Source organism: Rhamphochromis sp. 'chilingali' (assembly GCF_963969265.1).
Source record: "Rhamphochromis sp. 'chilingali' genome assembly, chromosome: 2".
Lineage (NCBI taxonomy): Eukaryota > Metazoa > Chordata > Actinopteri > Cichliformes > Cichlidae > Rhamphochromis > Rhamphochromis sp. 'chilingali'.
In genome coordinates, this window is record NC_137930.1 from 65332843 (window position 1) to 65348501 (window position 15659).

Genomic DNA, 15659 nt, shown 5'->3' on the forward strand with positions numbered 1-15659 from the left:
AAGGATTGAATAAATAAACGAATTAAACACACGTCATCATATGTTTTTTTTAATAAATATATTCATGATAATAAAATATTATATTATATTTTTTAGGTTGTTGTCTCTACGGTCCCTAGGTGGCAAAATAACGTCTGTTACGGCTGAGTTCCTACGAAGAAGAAAAAGGGGCGGTAACTTCCTGATTTCAAAAGAACAACACCGCGGTGCTGCTAGACTGTTTAAAGTTGTAACGGGTGAGTAAAATTCAGAAGTATTTAAGCGAAAAGAAAACCTGGAAAAACGTACGACAGCTATATTGGTGCGCTATATAATATGACATTTCTTATTTCTCATGAATTCATCACCATGAAAAATAAAACATACCTACTCATTTTGCTACGACATGCTCTTTTTTTATAGATTATTTTTTATGTGAAGTACAGGTTCTTTGTGACCAACTGAATCATTGACGTGGCCGTTTAATATGGGTTTAAAGCGTTAAATTATCCCTCGGCAAGAATAGCGGACTGGTTTTAAAAGTCCCGCTCCCCCTACCGCCCAGTGTGTGGCAACCGAGATACACGACTGGTATAAATTACCCTGTTAGCTCTGCAATCCACTCTAGAAGTTCTTTTAGTTGACGTATTCACCGGTTATGTAACGTGTCATAATAATTAGAAATACTGCAAAGGGTAATATTTTGCTTGTCCACCAATTCCTAATACAAGATGTGTTTATTTTTTTCTAATGATGTATTTCAGTATTTGTATAATTATATCTGTTCTGCTGACTCCGTTTATGCTCTTTACATAATTGGGCTCTTAAAGTATGTGAATATTAAGACCACAAAACTGTTTTAAGTGCTCATTATTTAAAAACAACTCATTATTCATGTAAACCTTTTAAGCATCTGTATATGTATTTTCCATTTTGTTTACAGTGTCTGCAACAGGATGGGGTCCCCAAAGAAACATGCAACACCACACAGGTAAAGAACATGCATTTGACACGCTGAACGCTGGACTTTTGTTGCCATAGCACAGAGTGAGCCAGAGTAATGCTTTTTACTTTAATCTCCCTAAATGATACTTGGATTTATTGTGACAGTCTGGTTCCCCTACTGTTACAGACTCATCCCACATGGATTAAGCGTTATTACCTAAATGGGTTTAAATTCCTGGGTAATCCTTTACGCAGTTTATATGTCATTGGTAAAGTGCTGTGATATTGTAGCTGTTACAGTTACAACCAAAGTGTGAGTCTTCAATGCCCAAATGTAAATTGTATGCCAGTATCATCTTCTTCAAAATGCTTCATGTTCTTTGTTTTCTTTTTCTGTTTTTCACCCACCAGGACTACTATTCGTACCCCGGGTCAGGAGCTTGACTCGCCACTCCCCCCTATTCACGAGCGTCTGGCGCAACTGCGTCCATCCAGAGAGCTTCTGGAGTTCTACAGACAGAAGATTGCCCAGTTTGATAGCGAGCACTTGGAGCTGCTGCAGATGCTGGAAAAGTATAAAAGCCTCACTGAAGATCAGGTGAGAGATGGGAGTCAATGTGAGAGGCTTTGATGTTAAGCCATTTGTGCCAAAGAATCTTTGCCTGACTAATCTTGCCTCCCTTCATAATGCCCTGAAAGCATAAGCTACAGTGGGAAATACGACAGCGCGAAGGAGAGATTGCAGAGCTTCAGAGTGCTCTGAGTGACATGCAGGTCTACCTTTTCCAAGAGAGAGAGCAGTCTCTGCGGCTTTATGCAGAAAACGACAGACTAAAGATCAGGTAGGTGTACAGTTCAACCTTAAGTATAGCATTTAATATTGATAAAAGTGAGTCACAGTGCCTGCAGAGAATGATTACTATTCTGTCAATAGTGATGAGTTACTTTACCATCTGGCTTACTGCAACTGACCAAGTATTTATTTTATTTTTTTACATATTTTTAATAATTAAAACTAGTGGAATGCACAGATATATGTTAACATATTTCGTTAAGAAAGTTGAAGCCTATACAAGTTATTCTTGACTGATAGCAGTAGGTGTGTGGCATTTGATATCTTGATAACTTGTAACCACCATTATCTGTTGTTGCTTCTGTGTATAAAACTTTATTACCATCTAGCCACTGTTTTACAGAGAGCTGGAGGACAGGAAGAAAATCCAACACCTTCTTGCTCTTGTGGGTCCTGATACAGGAGAGATGACATATTTCCACCGGGAACCTCCTCACAAGGTACGTGCTTACTTCATTGTAGGTCATTTTCTGAGTCGATGCTTTGAACTCAAATTTATAATCTCAGTAAGATACACTGGATTGGCTGGTGCTGCTAAACAGAACTACAGCATTTTTAATGATATTAGCAAAGTCCTTCTAAAAGCAAGCCTCCGTTTGGCTGTTATCATGGTAATGCAGTCAGGCAGTTGTTTAGGGTTATGACATTGAAGCTCCCAGAGTAGTTAAAAATACTGTTGTACTACTGTTATTGCTATATTTCAGGTCACTATCTCACAGAGGTACCCAGAGTCAAGACTGGAGGAAAGTCTCAGTCTTAGGCCAACAAAGTTGAGACCTGCTGCAACCAGGAAAGGTTTGAAAATATATTTTTCTACAAATAATATTATTTTCTTTCGTCTGATTATTCAAGAAAATGTGAATGTATTTTATTTGTGTTGTTGTTTTTGTTTGTTTTTAATCAAGTCATCACTACTTATGTATTTAAACCAGCCTTTTGTAATGACCATGCCATTTTGATTTTATATTTAAGCAGAGAGTGGCAGGAGAACTAAATTTGCAGATAGAGAAAATGGAGAGAACTTGGTACAGTACAACAATGAAAAAGAGACATTGTTGCTACAGGTATGGGCCCACTTTATGTATGCTTGAAATGCGATTTCATTTATATGATCTGTTACAGAAAGTTAAACATTTCTTTCTCTTGTGTGTCCTGTGTTTACATTTTGTGGCACATGTCTCCAGGTGGAGGCGTTGCAGGCTCAAATGGAAGAGCAGACTCGCCTGGCCAAAGAGCAGGTGGACGCTCTGCTGGAGGATCGAAAGATTAAAGCAGAGGAGGCCGAGGCACAGCGGCAGAGAGATCAGGACCGCATTGCTGCTCTGACTGACAAGTTAGTCTTATAGTTTATGTAGTTTATGATGTCTGTATTTTTAGTTATTTATCATTGTGACTTATAGCTGTTTGTAAAACAAACCTCTAGACTTTTGTCTTCTGTGGCTGACATTAAATTTCCATTAAATTTCCAGATTTACTTTTATTTATCTCCTTTGACATGTCAGACTCCAGCGAACTCAGAACCTGTTGCATGAGAGCACCAGAGATTTTTTACAGCTAAAGTTTGACACACGAGCTAATGAGAAGAGCTGGATGGTGGAGAAGGATCGCCTGCTGAGGGAACTGGACTCCTGCCACAGCCGTCTTAGGAAGGCCAGGGGTGTCAGCACTGAGTTGGGGCGAACGTGGCAGCCCAGCAGCAGCACAGCCCTCCCTCAGCCTCAGTCAGAGTCAGATCAGCCACACAAAGAGGAGTTAAAGGTAACATTAACTATCTGTTTGTGTTCATGAAAGTCTGTAAGAAGTATTTCCTGATTCCATTTCGCGAGGTTGTATAAATGCCTTTTATTAATGTCTTCAGAATAAATCACAGTTTTTTGGCGAGTTCATTGTAGTCTCTGTTTTTTTCTTTATTCTTTTTTCAAACAGATATTGCAGGAGGAGCTGAAGCAAGCCAACCGTCTGGCAGACATGTACAGGGAGCAGTGCATTACTTTTGAAACAGAACTGTCCCAAATCAGAGAGGAAGGGGATGTGGGCAGGGAAATATTCAAGGTACACCAGTTTGATTGATGGTTCAGTCTGTACAAGCCTTATACACATCTCTGATTAAATGGTATCTGATGTTGATGGCGATCACCAAGTTTCTTTTTACTGATACCTTGCTTCTGTGTGCAGGAGCGTTCAGAGAAAATGGCCAAGCGCCTCCAGCTGATGACTCAGCGTTATGAGGCATTGGAGAAGAGGAGGGTGATGGAGGTGGAGGGCTTCAAGGCAGACCTTAAACTCCTCAGACAGAAACTCAAAGATGTAGAAAAACAGCTTCTGAAGGTAAAAAGATCAAACTGTGTGACCAATTGATTTTTATTAGAAAGTTATTTGTGATCTCAGCATGCCTGTGCTTGTTTTTACATATTATAAGCACTGTGAATGGCTTTAATTTTAATGCAAAACAAAGTTAAGCAAAACCTTCACCCATCTTCCTTCAATTTTTCCACCTTGCTCATGTCCAAAATCACATTTTAGTAAGTATTGACTGGGAGATTCTCTTTTCATCAGGTTACCTTGAATGTGGGGCCCAACCAGGACTTAGCCATCCTTCATGAAGTACGACAAACCAATGCCAGGACCAAAAAGGTTCAGGGCGAGCTGATGGCTCTGAAGGCAAAAATCTTTGGACTTGAAAATGAGCTAAGATACAGCTGAGAATAATGCTCTGATATTTTCTGTAATGTGTAGCTGTGTTTATCTCTGTTATGGCTGCTTATTCTGCTGTGTTTATTTTTAAAAACTAGACTAAATGTTGTTGATATTTTGTGCTTTGGACTAATAAAAATCGTAGAGTTATTTTAAATCAGTGTACAATCAGTTCTTTATATTTAATTAAAAAAGATGCAGCTTTGAATTTTTTTACTGTGACAACCAAATTGTTGTCATTTTTATTTTTGGAATTGGGCAGTTTTTTAAATTTTCATATACAGATGAATGTTGGATGTCATCTTGGGATCATGGAACAGACGTTCATGTTCCACATCAAATGTGTAACCTTTATTGAAACAAGTACATACTATTCAAAGTTTACTGAATATGAATTTATTTGTACTTTTAAAATCATGTATTTTTTTTTTAAAATATGACATATATAAGAACTTATGTTTACTAATGTGTTACATAGAAGCGTTTCAATAAGGAAAGATTATTAGAAAGGATGAAAATGATTTATCGATGAACAGAATATACACGGTTAGACTCCGATGGCCTATCTCAGCCGAATGGACCCTGGCTGTAAAAGGGATTAGAGCAGGACCCCCGGAGCTGAGATGAAGGTGGCTTGAATGGAGTTTGAGTGATGAGAGGTGGAGGTAGGTGGCACAAAGGCATCTGCAAAGGAGAATGACAGTAAACTAACTGAAGTAGGTAAAAATGTCAACAAACCTTGCTACTGGTTATAATAACCCAGATAAAATTAAGTAAAGTTTTTGTAAAACTAAGTGCAAATAATCAAGAAAAAATATGTACAAAAAAAAAAATAATTATTCGTATATTCGTTTTGTTTTATACAACTATACATGAAATGTGTCAGAAATGAGGAAAATTAGAGGGGGGAAATGCAAACATGCAAATCATAAAATGTAATATTTTGGGGTCTTTTTTTAAAGATAATATAGTTTTGTATCTTTGCCATGAAATTTACAGTTATTTATACATGATGTTGAAACTAATAAATAAATAATAATATTAGTATTGTGTTCAGGTACAGAGTTTATTGAGTTTCAAAGTTAGTAAGTTAGAAAGTGACTTTCATTTCTACAAAAATGATAAACGTGTGGGTTTCCGTTGTTGACGTAATATTGGACCTGGAAGTTCAACGGTTTGCTTCTTTGCGCATGCGTCCTCAGAGCTATGACAAATTGTACCGCTCCTCGGTATACACCCGTATATTACAGTATGAGGAGCGCAGAGTATGGTATTGACTTAGACTGATAAAAATATCATGACCCGGTTCTTCAGCGGTCACATTTGCTAAGTTAGCCGTTACCGTTGGCGCAGCTAAAGCTAGCTCGGCCGTGTCTGTTGTTGTTGTTGTTTACACGTCGCCTTTTCCACTAAAGTGCCTGAAACAATGCAGAGAGTGAGATATTTAAAGAGTGGCTGGCAGCTGCTGAAATCAAGCTGCGAGGGAGCAGCAAAGCAAGCGAACACCCAGTCTTCGGCCTCAAGATGTTATAGCCATGTAAGTCAACGCTTTGTACAAACTGTATTAACGAGAGTGGAGAAGGGAGTGCTGATTGAAAGCACGGTGGCGCTCCATCCCATTTCAGTGCTACCTGTCAAAGAAATGTATCCTGACAGAAGAGTATTCAATCTCAAGTTATCCAATTTTTTTTTTTAACATTTTCTGCTCAGCCATCTTTGACTTAAATATAAATATTCTAATCTAAAGTTTGGAAATATCCGGTGATTTCTGTGAAGTTTTAGTCTCTTTTGTTAAAGCCCATTCACCCACTTTCAAATCTTTTTCCACACTTTGAAATCTCAGACCATGTTTGAACACAACTTCACATTTGTCTCATGTGTCTGGGTATTGGCTAACTAAAAAAGTCAAGCAGTCCTGCAGAGTGCCATATTTGAAAACTGCTAATAAAAACTCACATTGGAAAGAGGACTCACAATTTCTGAATGACGTAGTTGTATTTTACAAGAAGAAGCACTCAGAGTGCAAACCTCCACCAAGGCTACCCGCTATTAAGGGAAGTATTACATTTTGTATGTATGAATTTTGTTTTCTTTGTTTGTTTGTTTTTAAAAAAAATTTATTTTAAGAAGTTTGTAGTGCAGTAAAAATTAGGTAAAGGTAGGATTACAGATGTTTAATTTGATTATACAAATATTATGTAGGAGTGGGTAATGGATAATAGGTACTGACTTGCAGCTCTTTTTTCTTGATAATACTTTCTTTAACGATATAATACATTTTGGAGTCAACTCCACAAAGAAAGCTTGAGGTCAGAGGTCAAATATAACATCATTTGGATGCAGACTATATTATTTTTAGTCCCCATATACCAATATCATTTCCTAAATGTTGCCAATACAAACAATGGCAGTAGAATTCTAAACATAATTTTGAAGATAAAAGACTGAATGTTTGATGTTGTTTGACCTTGAAGGAGAGGCCAGAGGACAAATGTGCCACATTTTACATTTTTATAAAGTAATTTTTTATGTTTACAATGCACACCAAACTTGTAAGGGACTTATAAGGAATGCATGAATGTTTTTCATATTTTTATTTGTCAAACGCAGATCCTCAATAAATTTTATGGTAAGAAATGTGAAAGAACTTTGAGATATTTATATTTGAATATTTCCTTAGATTTCAGTGTGTGAAAAAAGTGAGTGGATGGGCTCTTTCTTAAACAATATCTAGGAAACTATTTAATATAATAAGCTAAAATCTCAGAGCAATTATTATAAATATGTAGAAACTTACAAGATGGTGGAGCAAAAGGCCAGAGACTGAATGTCCCAGCAGGAGAGCATGCTGAGGCTACTCACTGCACACATTGATCATTGTATTTTTAGTATACTATAGTATATAGTACGGTATAGATTATTTTAGTATCTATTCATCAGTGTTCAATCACTAACTTTAATAAAACTATGCTGCATAGCTCATAGAAGCTGCAGTGGGATCAAAGTCTCACTCAGTTCAGTGTGCCTGCAGCGATGAGCTCTCAAAGACTGCTCAGAATGCAGTATCAGTTAATGAGTAACCTTATGTTGTCATACTACACATGTCCCCACTCTGTCGCCTGCTCCCTCCTCAGGCAAGCAGCTCCTTCGGGCTCCTCTTTGACATTGACGGGGTGCTGGTGAGAGGCAAGACTCCGATCCCTGCAGCCAAGCAGTGCTTCAAAAACCTGGTGGACTGCAGCGGAAAATACAAGGTCCCTGTGGTGTTTGTCACTAATGCTGGGAACTGCATGAGGCAGACAAAAGCAGAACATCTGTCACATCTGCTTGAGGTGGAGGTAAATTGAGAGCCTTTTAAAACATTATCAGTTTGCTTTGTCTCGTGTATTTTGTTTTTAATATTCTTTGATATCAGCCATTTATTCTAGACTCTGTTTATCTCAGGTGTCTCCAGACCAGGTGATGCTATCCCATAGTCCTTTGCGAATGTTTACCCAGTTCCACAAAATGCGTGTGCTGGTCTCCGGACAGGGTCCAGTAGAGGAAGTCGCTCATAAGTATCCTGCAATAACTCGGGTAATCTGGTGCCTGCACTCTGGATGTTGACCTTTAAAGCTGAATGTTCTGTTTATTCACTTGTTTTTCTCCATGTTCCACTTTGTTATCAGTGTTTAATCGTTTCACCCTTTGTTCCCTTTACTGCTTGACAGTCTCTGTGAAGCCCTTCAACAGATTTTTTTGTTTTTTTGAGTTAGTGGGATTTTGTTTTTAATTCAAGTCAAACATTGTTATTTGAAATATAAAGAAATGCAGTAAATTAAACATTGGAAAACATGTTACAAAAAAACACCAAATACCCAAAACACTGTTAAGATTTTCTACATATTTCCAGCTTGTAATTCCTGCTCAACCGGTTTGACTTTAACTCGCCAAACTTCAGCCTGGGCTTTCAGGATGTTGTTACTATAGATGTGCTCAGAGAAGCGTACCCAGTCCTAGATGTTGTGGATCACAATAGAAGACCCAAAGATGTTGTAAGTAATACTGTTTAATCCATTTATGTTCAGTTCAGTTACACGTCTTCCCAACTTTGCACAATGTCCTTCAGGTGCCGCCCACTAAAGGTTTACGGCCAATAGATGGTATGTTTCCTTTGCGCAGTCATTACATAATCCCTGAGAATTAATGATTTTCTGGTAATGTGGCCTAATTGTATGTTTTGTTTTTATTTGGTCCTGCAGCTGTTGTTTTATTTGGTGAGCCTATTAGATGGGAGACCAACCTCCAGCTTATTGTTGACGTGCTGCTAACTGGTGGGAACCCAGGCAGCACTTGGAGTTCAGCGCATTATCCTCACATCCCCGTCCTGGCATGTAACATGGACCTGCTGTGGATGGCAGAGGCCTGGAATCCCCGGTACACATCAACACCACAGTCTGAAATATTACAACCTTCAAATTTTACAGTATTCTTGTTATACAGTGCCATGGAAAAGCACTATTATCAAAACCTACCTGGCCCTGTGTGAAAAAGTGATCGATCTCTCATTAAATCATGAATTACTTTTGAGTAACCACATTTGAGAGCTGAGTTCAACTTCACCAGCCACAGTGGCCTGATTACTGAGAAACCTGTTGAATAAAGAAACCTCTTCAATAGAAGTTAAGTGAATTAGGCAAAATTATTCAAGAAAGCAACACATCATGCCACACTCTGAAGAAACCACTAAGAAACAAAGTCATTAACATTATCAGTCTAGAAAGGGGTACAAAGGCAAATCATAGTGAAAGCTATGAGAGAAAACGTGGAACACAGGTGAACCTTCCCAAGAGTGCCCGGCGTACCAAAATGATCCCAGGAGTGCATCACCTATCCAGCAGGTCACAAAAGAACCCAGAACAACATCTAAAGGACGTCCAGCAGGACAATGATCCAAAACACACCAGCAAGTGCACCTCTGAATGGCTAAAAAAACAAAACAAAATGAAGATCATGGAGTGGTCTATTCAAAGTCCAGACTTAATTCCAATTAAGATTCTTTGGCATCTGAACTTAAACGGGCAGTTCATCCTTGAAAACCCTCTGATGTGCCTGAATTAAAACAATTATTTAAAGAGGAGTTGCACAAAGCTCCTCCACAAATGCTTGCTTGCCAAGTGTGTCACAACCAGTTATTAGGTTTAGGTTTTTTTATATTGGACCAAGTTGGCTTTGATAGCTTTTCCCTTAATAAATGAAATCATTTAAAAAACTGCATTTTGTATTTACTCAGGTTATGCCCAATATTAAAATTAGTTCGATCTGTAACGTTAAAGTCACAAATATGACAATGTGCAAAAAACTAAGAAAGGGAACAAAACAAAAACTTTCTCACAATACTGTATTTCCTGTTCCTTGCATCACAGGTTTGGTCATGGTATGTTCCTGGTGTGCTTAGAGTCTCTGTACAAGAAGGTCACAGGATACAAACTCAAGTACGAGGCTCTGATTGGGAAGCCCAGTGTGGTGACTTATAACTACGCTGAGCTGCTGATTAGACAACAGGCTGAAAGACTTGGCTGGAACACGCCTGTGAAGAGGGTGTATGCTATAGGGTGAGTTTTTCAGTCTACATTTAACACTTAGAAATTCAGTTTAAAAAATAATTTGAACTGAGTCCTTTTTTTTTTTATAGTGATAATCCCATGGCCGACATATATGGCGCCAACCTCTACAATCGCTACCTCCAGTCTTCTCGTCACACCAAGGCACAGATGCAGGCTCAGAGTGCTGGTGGAAGTATAGATCCCTCAGCTGTTGATGACACCCCTAAAATGACATCAGCAGAACTAGGTGGAGCTTCACGTGTGGTAGAAAGGGATCTCCCTGAGGGATGTAGCTCAATCCTGGTGTGCACAGGAGTGTACAGCAAAGACCAACAGGAGCTGCTCTCAGACCCAACGAAAACAGTCACAGAACAACGCATCTTCCATGGTCACAGAGACTTCCGCTTCGATCCCAGCCTCACTCAACCATCCTTCGTGGTGCATGATGTGAAGGAGGCGGTTGAGTTGGTATTTAAGCAGGAAGGCTGGCCACTACAGTAGGGGTCTCCATCTCATAGTCTGACCTTTCACCATTAGCAACAGGTTATCAAACCATTCCCTTGATTATTACAGGGGAGAAGTAGGTGTTACTATGTTATAACGAGCCATAGAGTCAGCTGTAAAAAGGAATAATATCAAATACATAGAAGTTGCATTTTAAATCAGTCATCCATAATAGTGCATCAGACCACTGCTGAATTCTTTTAAAAAAGTTTAAGTTTTCAATAATAGACATCACTGTTTCTGAGTCAAGGAATTCAGGTTTTTGAGTACATACATTAAGTTGTTGAATTACACATTTTAGTACTTTAAGTATTGGTAAGCTCATGAGTGGATTTCAGGTGGAATTCCTCCACAGTTACATCTTTCCAGCAAGTTTAGACTGATTCAGAAAGAGCTGTACAAAGACACAGTTTTGTGACATTACTATTTCAGGCATTTGCACAGTCAAAAAAAAGACACCCCTATAGGTCCTAATTTGTTTTTACTGCTGTCATATTTTACCTAATTATTTTTTTTAAACATGAATTTATAAGCTCTATTTAAGTTGCCAGCTATGAGTGTATTACATCATTTTTTTTACTTTAGCCAGCAGCATGTTAAATTTTATTTTGAAAAAAACTAGTCTTATTTTCTGAAGTTGGTGGAATTTAACAGTAGGGTTTTTCACATAATGAATAGTGAATGTCTGTTAGAAGACTGCAGTTATAGTTACAGCGCCACTGAAAATACAGTTTTTACATTTGTAACTGGTTTAACAATGTGTGATTTGCAGGTGACTTAAACCTGTGGCATTGTACTTCAAAAGCCATATGATGTGAAAGAACCTTAAAAAAAGGGATTAAAATGACACAAGGCTACATGTAAAACTGTAGTGTTTACTGTGCTGGAGTCTGTGTACAGAGTCCTCTGGCAGAGGAGTGGTTTGTCATCACATTCATTATCCTTAGAATAATATTACAACATGTTAAATATTAAAAAGTCAAAACATACAAAACCAGTATTCACACACACGTTGCAACACACAGTTTCTCTTTAAATAACATCCCATTCTCTGGTAGAGAAACAGGTAAATTGAGTATTCAGGCCTCCATTCCCACTCTTCGAGTGACTCCCTGCTTCAGCCTTCTCGGCACCCACACTTTTTATCTGTAACCACGGCACTAGGAACCGGGTGAGAGTTGTTACTCAGCATGAACTGAGGAGAGTTTTCAGAGGACTCGTTTATGATGGTCATACCATTGCGTGCCATTAGTTCTCGAGCCATAAGAATGAAGGCAGCCTCTATGTTCTGGGCCTCCTTGGCTGAGGTTTCCAGAGCAGCCAGCACACCACTGTCTTCTGCCAGATTGCAAGCATCCTCGAAGAGCACCTGTCTCTTAGTGTGGAGATCTGACTTATTACCTGCAGTGGTGAACAGAACCAGAGTTGGTAAAAACAGAAGTGAAGCAGATATTTGCAGCTATGATTTGTATCATTTTCAGTTAAATTATTCTTTTAGTGCAACACTTACTACAACCAAGTCTTCAGATCACATTTAAACTTTACCCGTCAAAAACATGGGGCATGTTTCTGACTTTTTGGAATTATATCTTTCCCAACAAACTTAGTAGACTTTAACTATAAGATACATTTTTTTTAGGGTTAATACAGACAACAGTCACACACCGGAATCGCTGTTTTAGCACATTATGCATATGTCTTTGGTCTGTAGGTGGACGTTACACGATACACTACCTACAGAGACACAAGAAGAATATCTAAACTCTACATAAAAATACTCTCCCTCACTGGCATGCTCTTTCATGTCATTGACCTATTGCAAATTAATACAACAATACTGCATTCAGTTAGTGAGATCAGGATTTGATCTAATCATGAAAATATGGATTTATCCTGCCTTGTATCAACAGCTAAAGCTGCTGGTGTGACATTGTTTGGGATATTTTCTTGGCACATATTGTTAACACATTGTTAAACAACACAGTCTACTTCAGTCTTTTTGGTGACCATGTTCATCCCTTTATTAGCACAATCTACGGATCTGCTAATGACTTTGCAAGTGACTTTTGTCTTGTTTGAATTGATTTTGTAACATGTTTTTTGTGACAATATCTACAACTCAAAAATATATTCTGCTCTGTGCAGACAGTTTACATACCAATGAGTATCAGCACCACACTGGCAGCTCCGTACAGCTCCACTTCCCTGATCCAGTGTGGAACCGATTCAAATGTGCTGCGTCGAGTGATGTCATAGGCCACCATCGCCCCATGGGCGCTGCGGTAGTAGCTTTGAGTTATGGTGCGGAAACGCTCCTGTCCCGCAGTGTCCCACACCTGCATCTGCAAAACACAGATAACACAAATATGGGTTAACCGGTTATACAGAATAGGTTAAGGATCAACAGCGTACAACTCTTAAGTTATTCAAGTATGATGTCAGGTTTGTCTGCTGTTTGCAGTTGTTTCTGAACAAATGTCTGCAAATGTCTAAACAGAATTATAAACTAGCAGCTAATAAATCAACACACCCAGAAAGCTAACAGAAACACCGAGGATACTACAGACAGCTTGTCAGCCCCTCCCCTTTCTCTGAAGAAATAAAACAAAAGGAATTCTTTACTTTAAGACAAGAGTGCACCCACACGGATCTCATAAATTGCACACACCTAAATATGTGGACAGGACTGCACTATCAGCTGTGATGCAAGTGCTTAAAATAAAAGTCATCTACCTTCACCTTCTTGCCATCAATGTCCAGGGTACGAACAGTAAAGTCAACACCAATGGTGTTTTGTTGCTTTTCGATGAAGATGCCAGATTTGAAGCTTTGCACCACGCAGGTCTTCCCAACATCTGAGTCACCAACCAAGATGATTTTAAAAAGAAAGTCAAAAGAGTCTTCAATCTCTGGCCCAGCAGTCTGCATGGTGACAAGAGGAACAGAGAGAGGGAAAAAAAACACTATCGCTGTAAGACGAGACCCAATACCTTTGGGCCTCAGTGCAAATGAACCGGTCCCTTCCAAGTTGTGTCAATAAGAACTTAGAATATTTACACAAACAGCAGTCACATCCTTGAGAAAGAAAGGGAAAAATCAATTGTCTACTGGCAGAAGTAACACAGACAGTTTGATCCCTGGTGAAAGATCCATCCAGAGCTCAATAAAAAGTAAAGGTTCTGTCAAATCTAATCTGTCAAATCTAGTGAAGCAGCTTGCTTTTTTCTTCTGCTATCTTAAACCCATTCTTTAACCTTTGTTCAACAATCAGAAAAGATTACACAATCAGCTCAGGTATTCCATAGCAGGGATAAAAATCAATATTCCTTGAGACAGACTAGTCAGAATCCAAAAGCTGTTTCTTCATCAGGAGTTTGTTTCCATATCTACATTACACCAGTAGTCACATTCTTGAAACACAAGTAGATTCTGTCCTTCTGCCCTTTAGACTGTCACTCTGTGTGCTTGCTACACCCCTGCGCCACTCAGTTTACTTCTGAGGCAGTATAAGACACGCCTCCTACCTGTGTTGGAAGTTGTGATTTCCAACTGTCAGCCCACCTGCACCACTGCATCTTGGGATATGGATTTTCTTTGTATGTTTAACAGGACTCAATACCTGAAAGAGCCAGACAGCAATCATTCATTACCAAAGGCTCTTAAAGATCGAGCTAAAATGAGTAGCTAGAACTTACCGTAAATTATAGGAGTGAACAAAAGTGTTGAAGGTTCACTCTGAGTGCAGACTTCCCATTTTAAGAGGGTGTGACTGCTACACTTGCAGCCATGCAACTATAAAAATCAGTATTTAAGCATGTGGGCATGGTCAAGATAACCTGCGGAAGTGCAAACTGAGCATCAGAATAGGCCAGAACGGTGATTTAAGTGACTTTGAATGTGGTATGATTATTGGTCCAATACAGGCTGGCCTGAGTGCTCTTATGGTGACGTCTTCCAGCAGGGTAATGCACCAGGCAAAATCATTTCAAACTGGATTCTTGAACATGATGGTGAATTCACTATATTCAAATGGCCTTCACAGTCAACAGATGTCAATCCAGAAGAACACCTTTAGGATGTGGTGGAAAGGGACATTTGAACAATTAATGCAGTTCTGGGGGCAAAATGAGCTCCAATCCAGTACTAGCAAATATACCTAATAAAGTTCACTGAGAGTGTATGTTAAATTTGTTGGATTTACTTTAATTTCTAATAATTTCTCTGGTTTTGCAGTGCTGGGTTCTCCAAGCAATGATATGGTCTGCCAGCATATAACGAGCAAAAGAGGTGTCTTTGAACGCATCACTATTTAATACAGAAAGTGCTGATTGGGAGATACCACGTATTCCAAGATCATAGGAAGATAGCTGGAGTCATTTATGTTAAATGCATTTATTTTCTGTGTCTCCTCAGTAAGGTATTTAGTTGTTCTTTTAATTACTGTTAGGTTAGAGTAACAATTAAATTAAAGCTTGATTTTGCTTCTCTAATATTAGTTGATTAGCTTTGTTCCCTTGTGTCTAAATTGGTCCGATCAGCAGGTATTTAAGATCCCCTTTCCTTCTCATCTGATCAGTTTTGGTTGCTTGGATTGGTTTGAGCATTGATGTTATTTTATCTCATGTTGCTTCTTACTTTTTAAGTTGTAACATTACTGTTTGACTTTTTCTTCCAAGGATAAAATAAAGCACTTTTTTCTCAAATTTCTGTGTCCCTGTGACTAACCTTTCATGTGGAGAAAGGTTTTATTTACAAGGCTTCAAATACCTTAGAGCAAACAGCCTACACCCTTACACCCAATAAAACTACTCACGACAAAATGTAATCACGTTACATCTTTGTTTTAACAGCTGCCCACCCCACAATGATTAACAATTAAAGAAAACATAAGCTCTTCTCCCTGATTACAACCAGCTAACACATTCCAGAGCAATCAGGAAACTGTAAAGAGTTAACCACAAAATGAACAAGAAGAAACTACACAAAAATACACCAGAAAAGCATAATTTAAATCATTTTACCTCAGGCTTCACACATTGGCATCACTGTGAAATGCTAACACAGACTGAGCATACTGCTCTGAATCTCTCTCTCTCTCT

At 38.7% G+C, this 15659-nt stretch overlaps 3 protein-coding genes across 5 annotated transcripts; 2 read left to right on the forward strand and 1 right to left on the reverse strand.

Annotated features, from left to right (window-relative positions):
- The first annotated feature begins 151 nt into the window (after positions 1 to 151).
- On the forward strand, positions 152 to 4644 carry ccdc77 (coiled-coil domain containing 77). Of its 2 annotated transcripts, none has more exons than XM_080906917.1 (12): positions 152 to 236; positions 923 to 970; positions 1336 to 1522; positions 1624 to 1766; positions 2121 to 2217; positions 2482 to 2572; positions 2750 to 2841; positions 2962 to 3110; positions 3280 to 3535; positions 3704 to 3829; positions 3953 to 4105; positions 4334 to 4644. In XM_080906917.1, exons 2-12 carry the CDS (start codon positions 936 to 938, stop codon positions 4478 to 4480), a joined length of 1476 nt encoding a protein of 491 aa, XP_080763043.1. In that variant the 5' UTR covers positions 152 to 236; positions 923 to 935; the 3' UTR covers positions 4481 to 4644. The 2 variants fall into 2 exon arrangements, with proteins under 2 accessions (XP_080763043.1, XP_080763044.1); XM_080906918.1 differs by having other exon boundaries at positions 2753 to 2841.
- A 1021-nt stretch (positions 4645 to 5665) lies between these two features.
- Positions 5666 to 11415, forward strand: hdhd5 (haloacid dehalogenase like hydrolase domain containing 5). Its single transcript, XM_080906936.1, has 8 exons — positions 5666 to 6008; positions 7606 to 7809; positions 7916 to 8028; positions 8412 to 8505; positions 8580 to 8613; positions 8713 to 8887; positions 9877 to 10065; positions 10146 to 11415. Exons 1-8 carry the CDS (start codon positions 5898 to 5900, stop codon positions 10555 to 10557), a joined length of 1332 nt encoding a protein of 443 aa, XP_080763062.1. The 5' UTR covers positions 5666 to 5897; the 3' UTR covers positions 10558 to 11415.
- A 196-nt stretch (positions 11416 to 11611) lies between these two features.
- Positions 11612 to 15606, reverse strand: rab19 (RAB19, member RAS oncogene family). 2 transcript variants are annotated; one of them, XM_080906984.1, is made up of 5 exons: positions 15582 to 15606; positions 14085 to 14179; positions 13294 to 13482; positions 12719 to 12902; positions 11612 to 11961 (listed from the first exon to the last, which is right to left on the reverse strand). In XM_080906984.1, exons 2-5 carry the CDS (start codon positions 14133 to 14135, stop codon positions 11678 to 11680), a joined length of 708 nt encoding a protein of 235 aa, XP_080763110.1. In that variant the 5' UTR covers positions 14136 to 14179; positions 15582 to 15606; the 3' UTR covers positions 11612 to 11677. The 2 variants fall into 2 exon arrangements, with proteins under 2 accessions (XP_080763110.1, XP_080763111.1); XM_080906985.1 differs by lacking the exon at positions 15582 to 15606 and having other exon boundaries at positions 13300 to 13482; positions 14085 to 14941.
- Between the last annotated feature and the right edge of the window lie 53 nt (positions 15607 to 15659).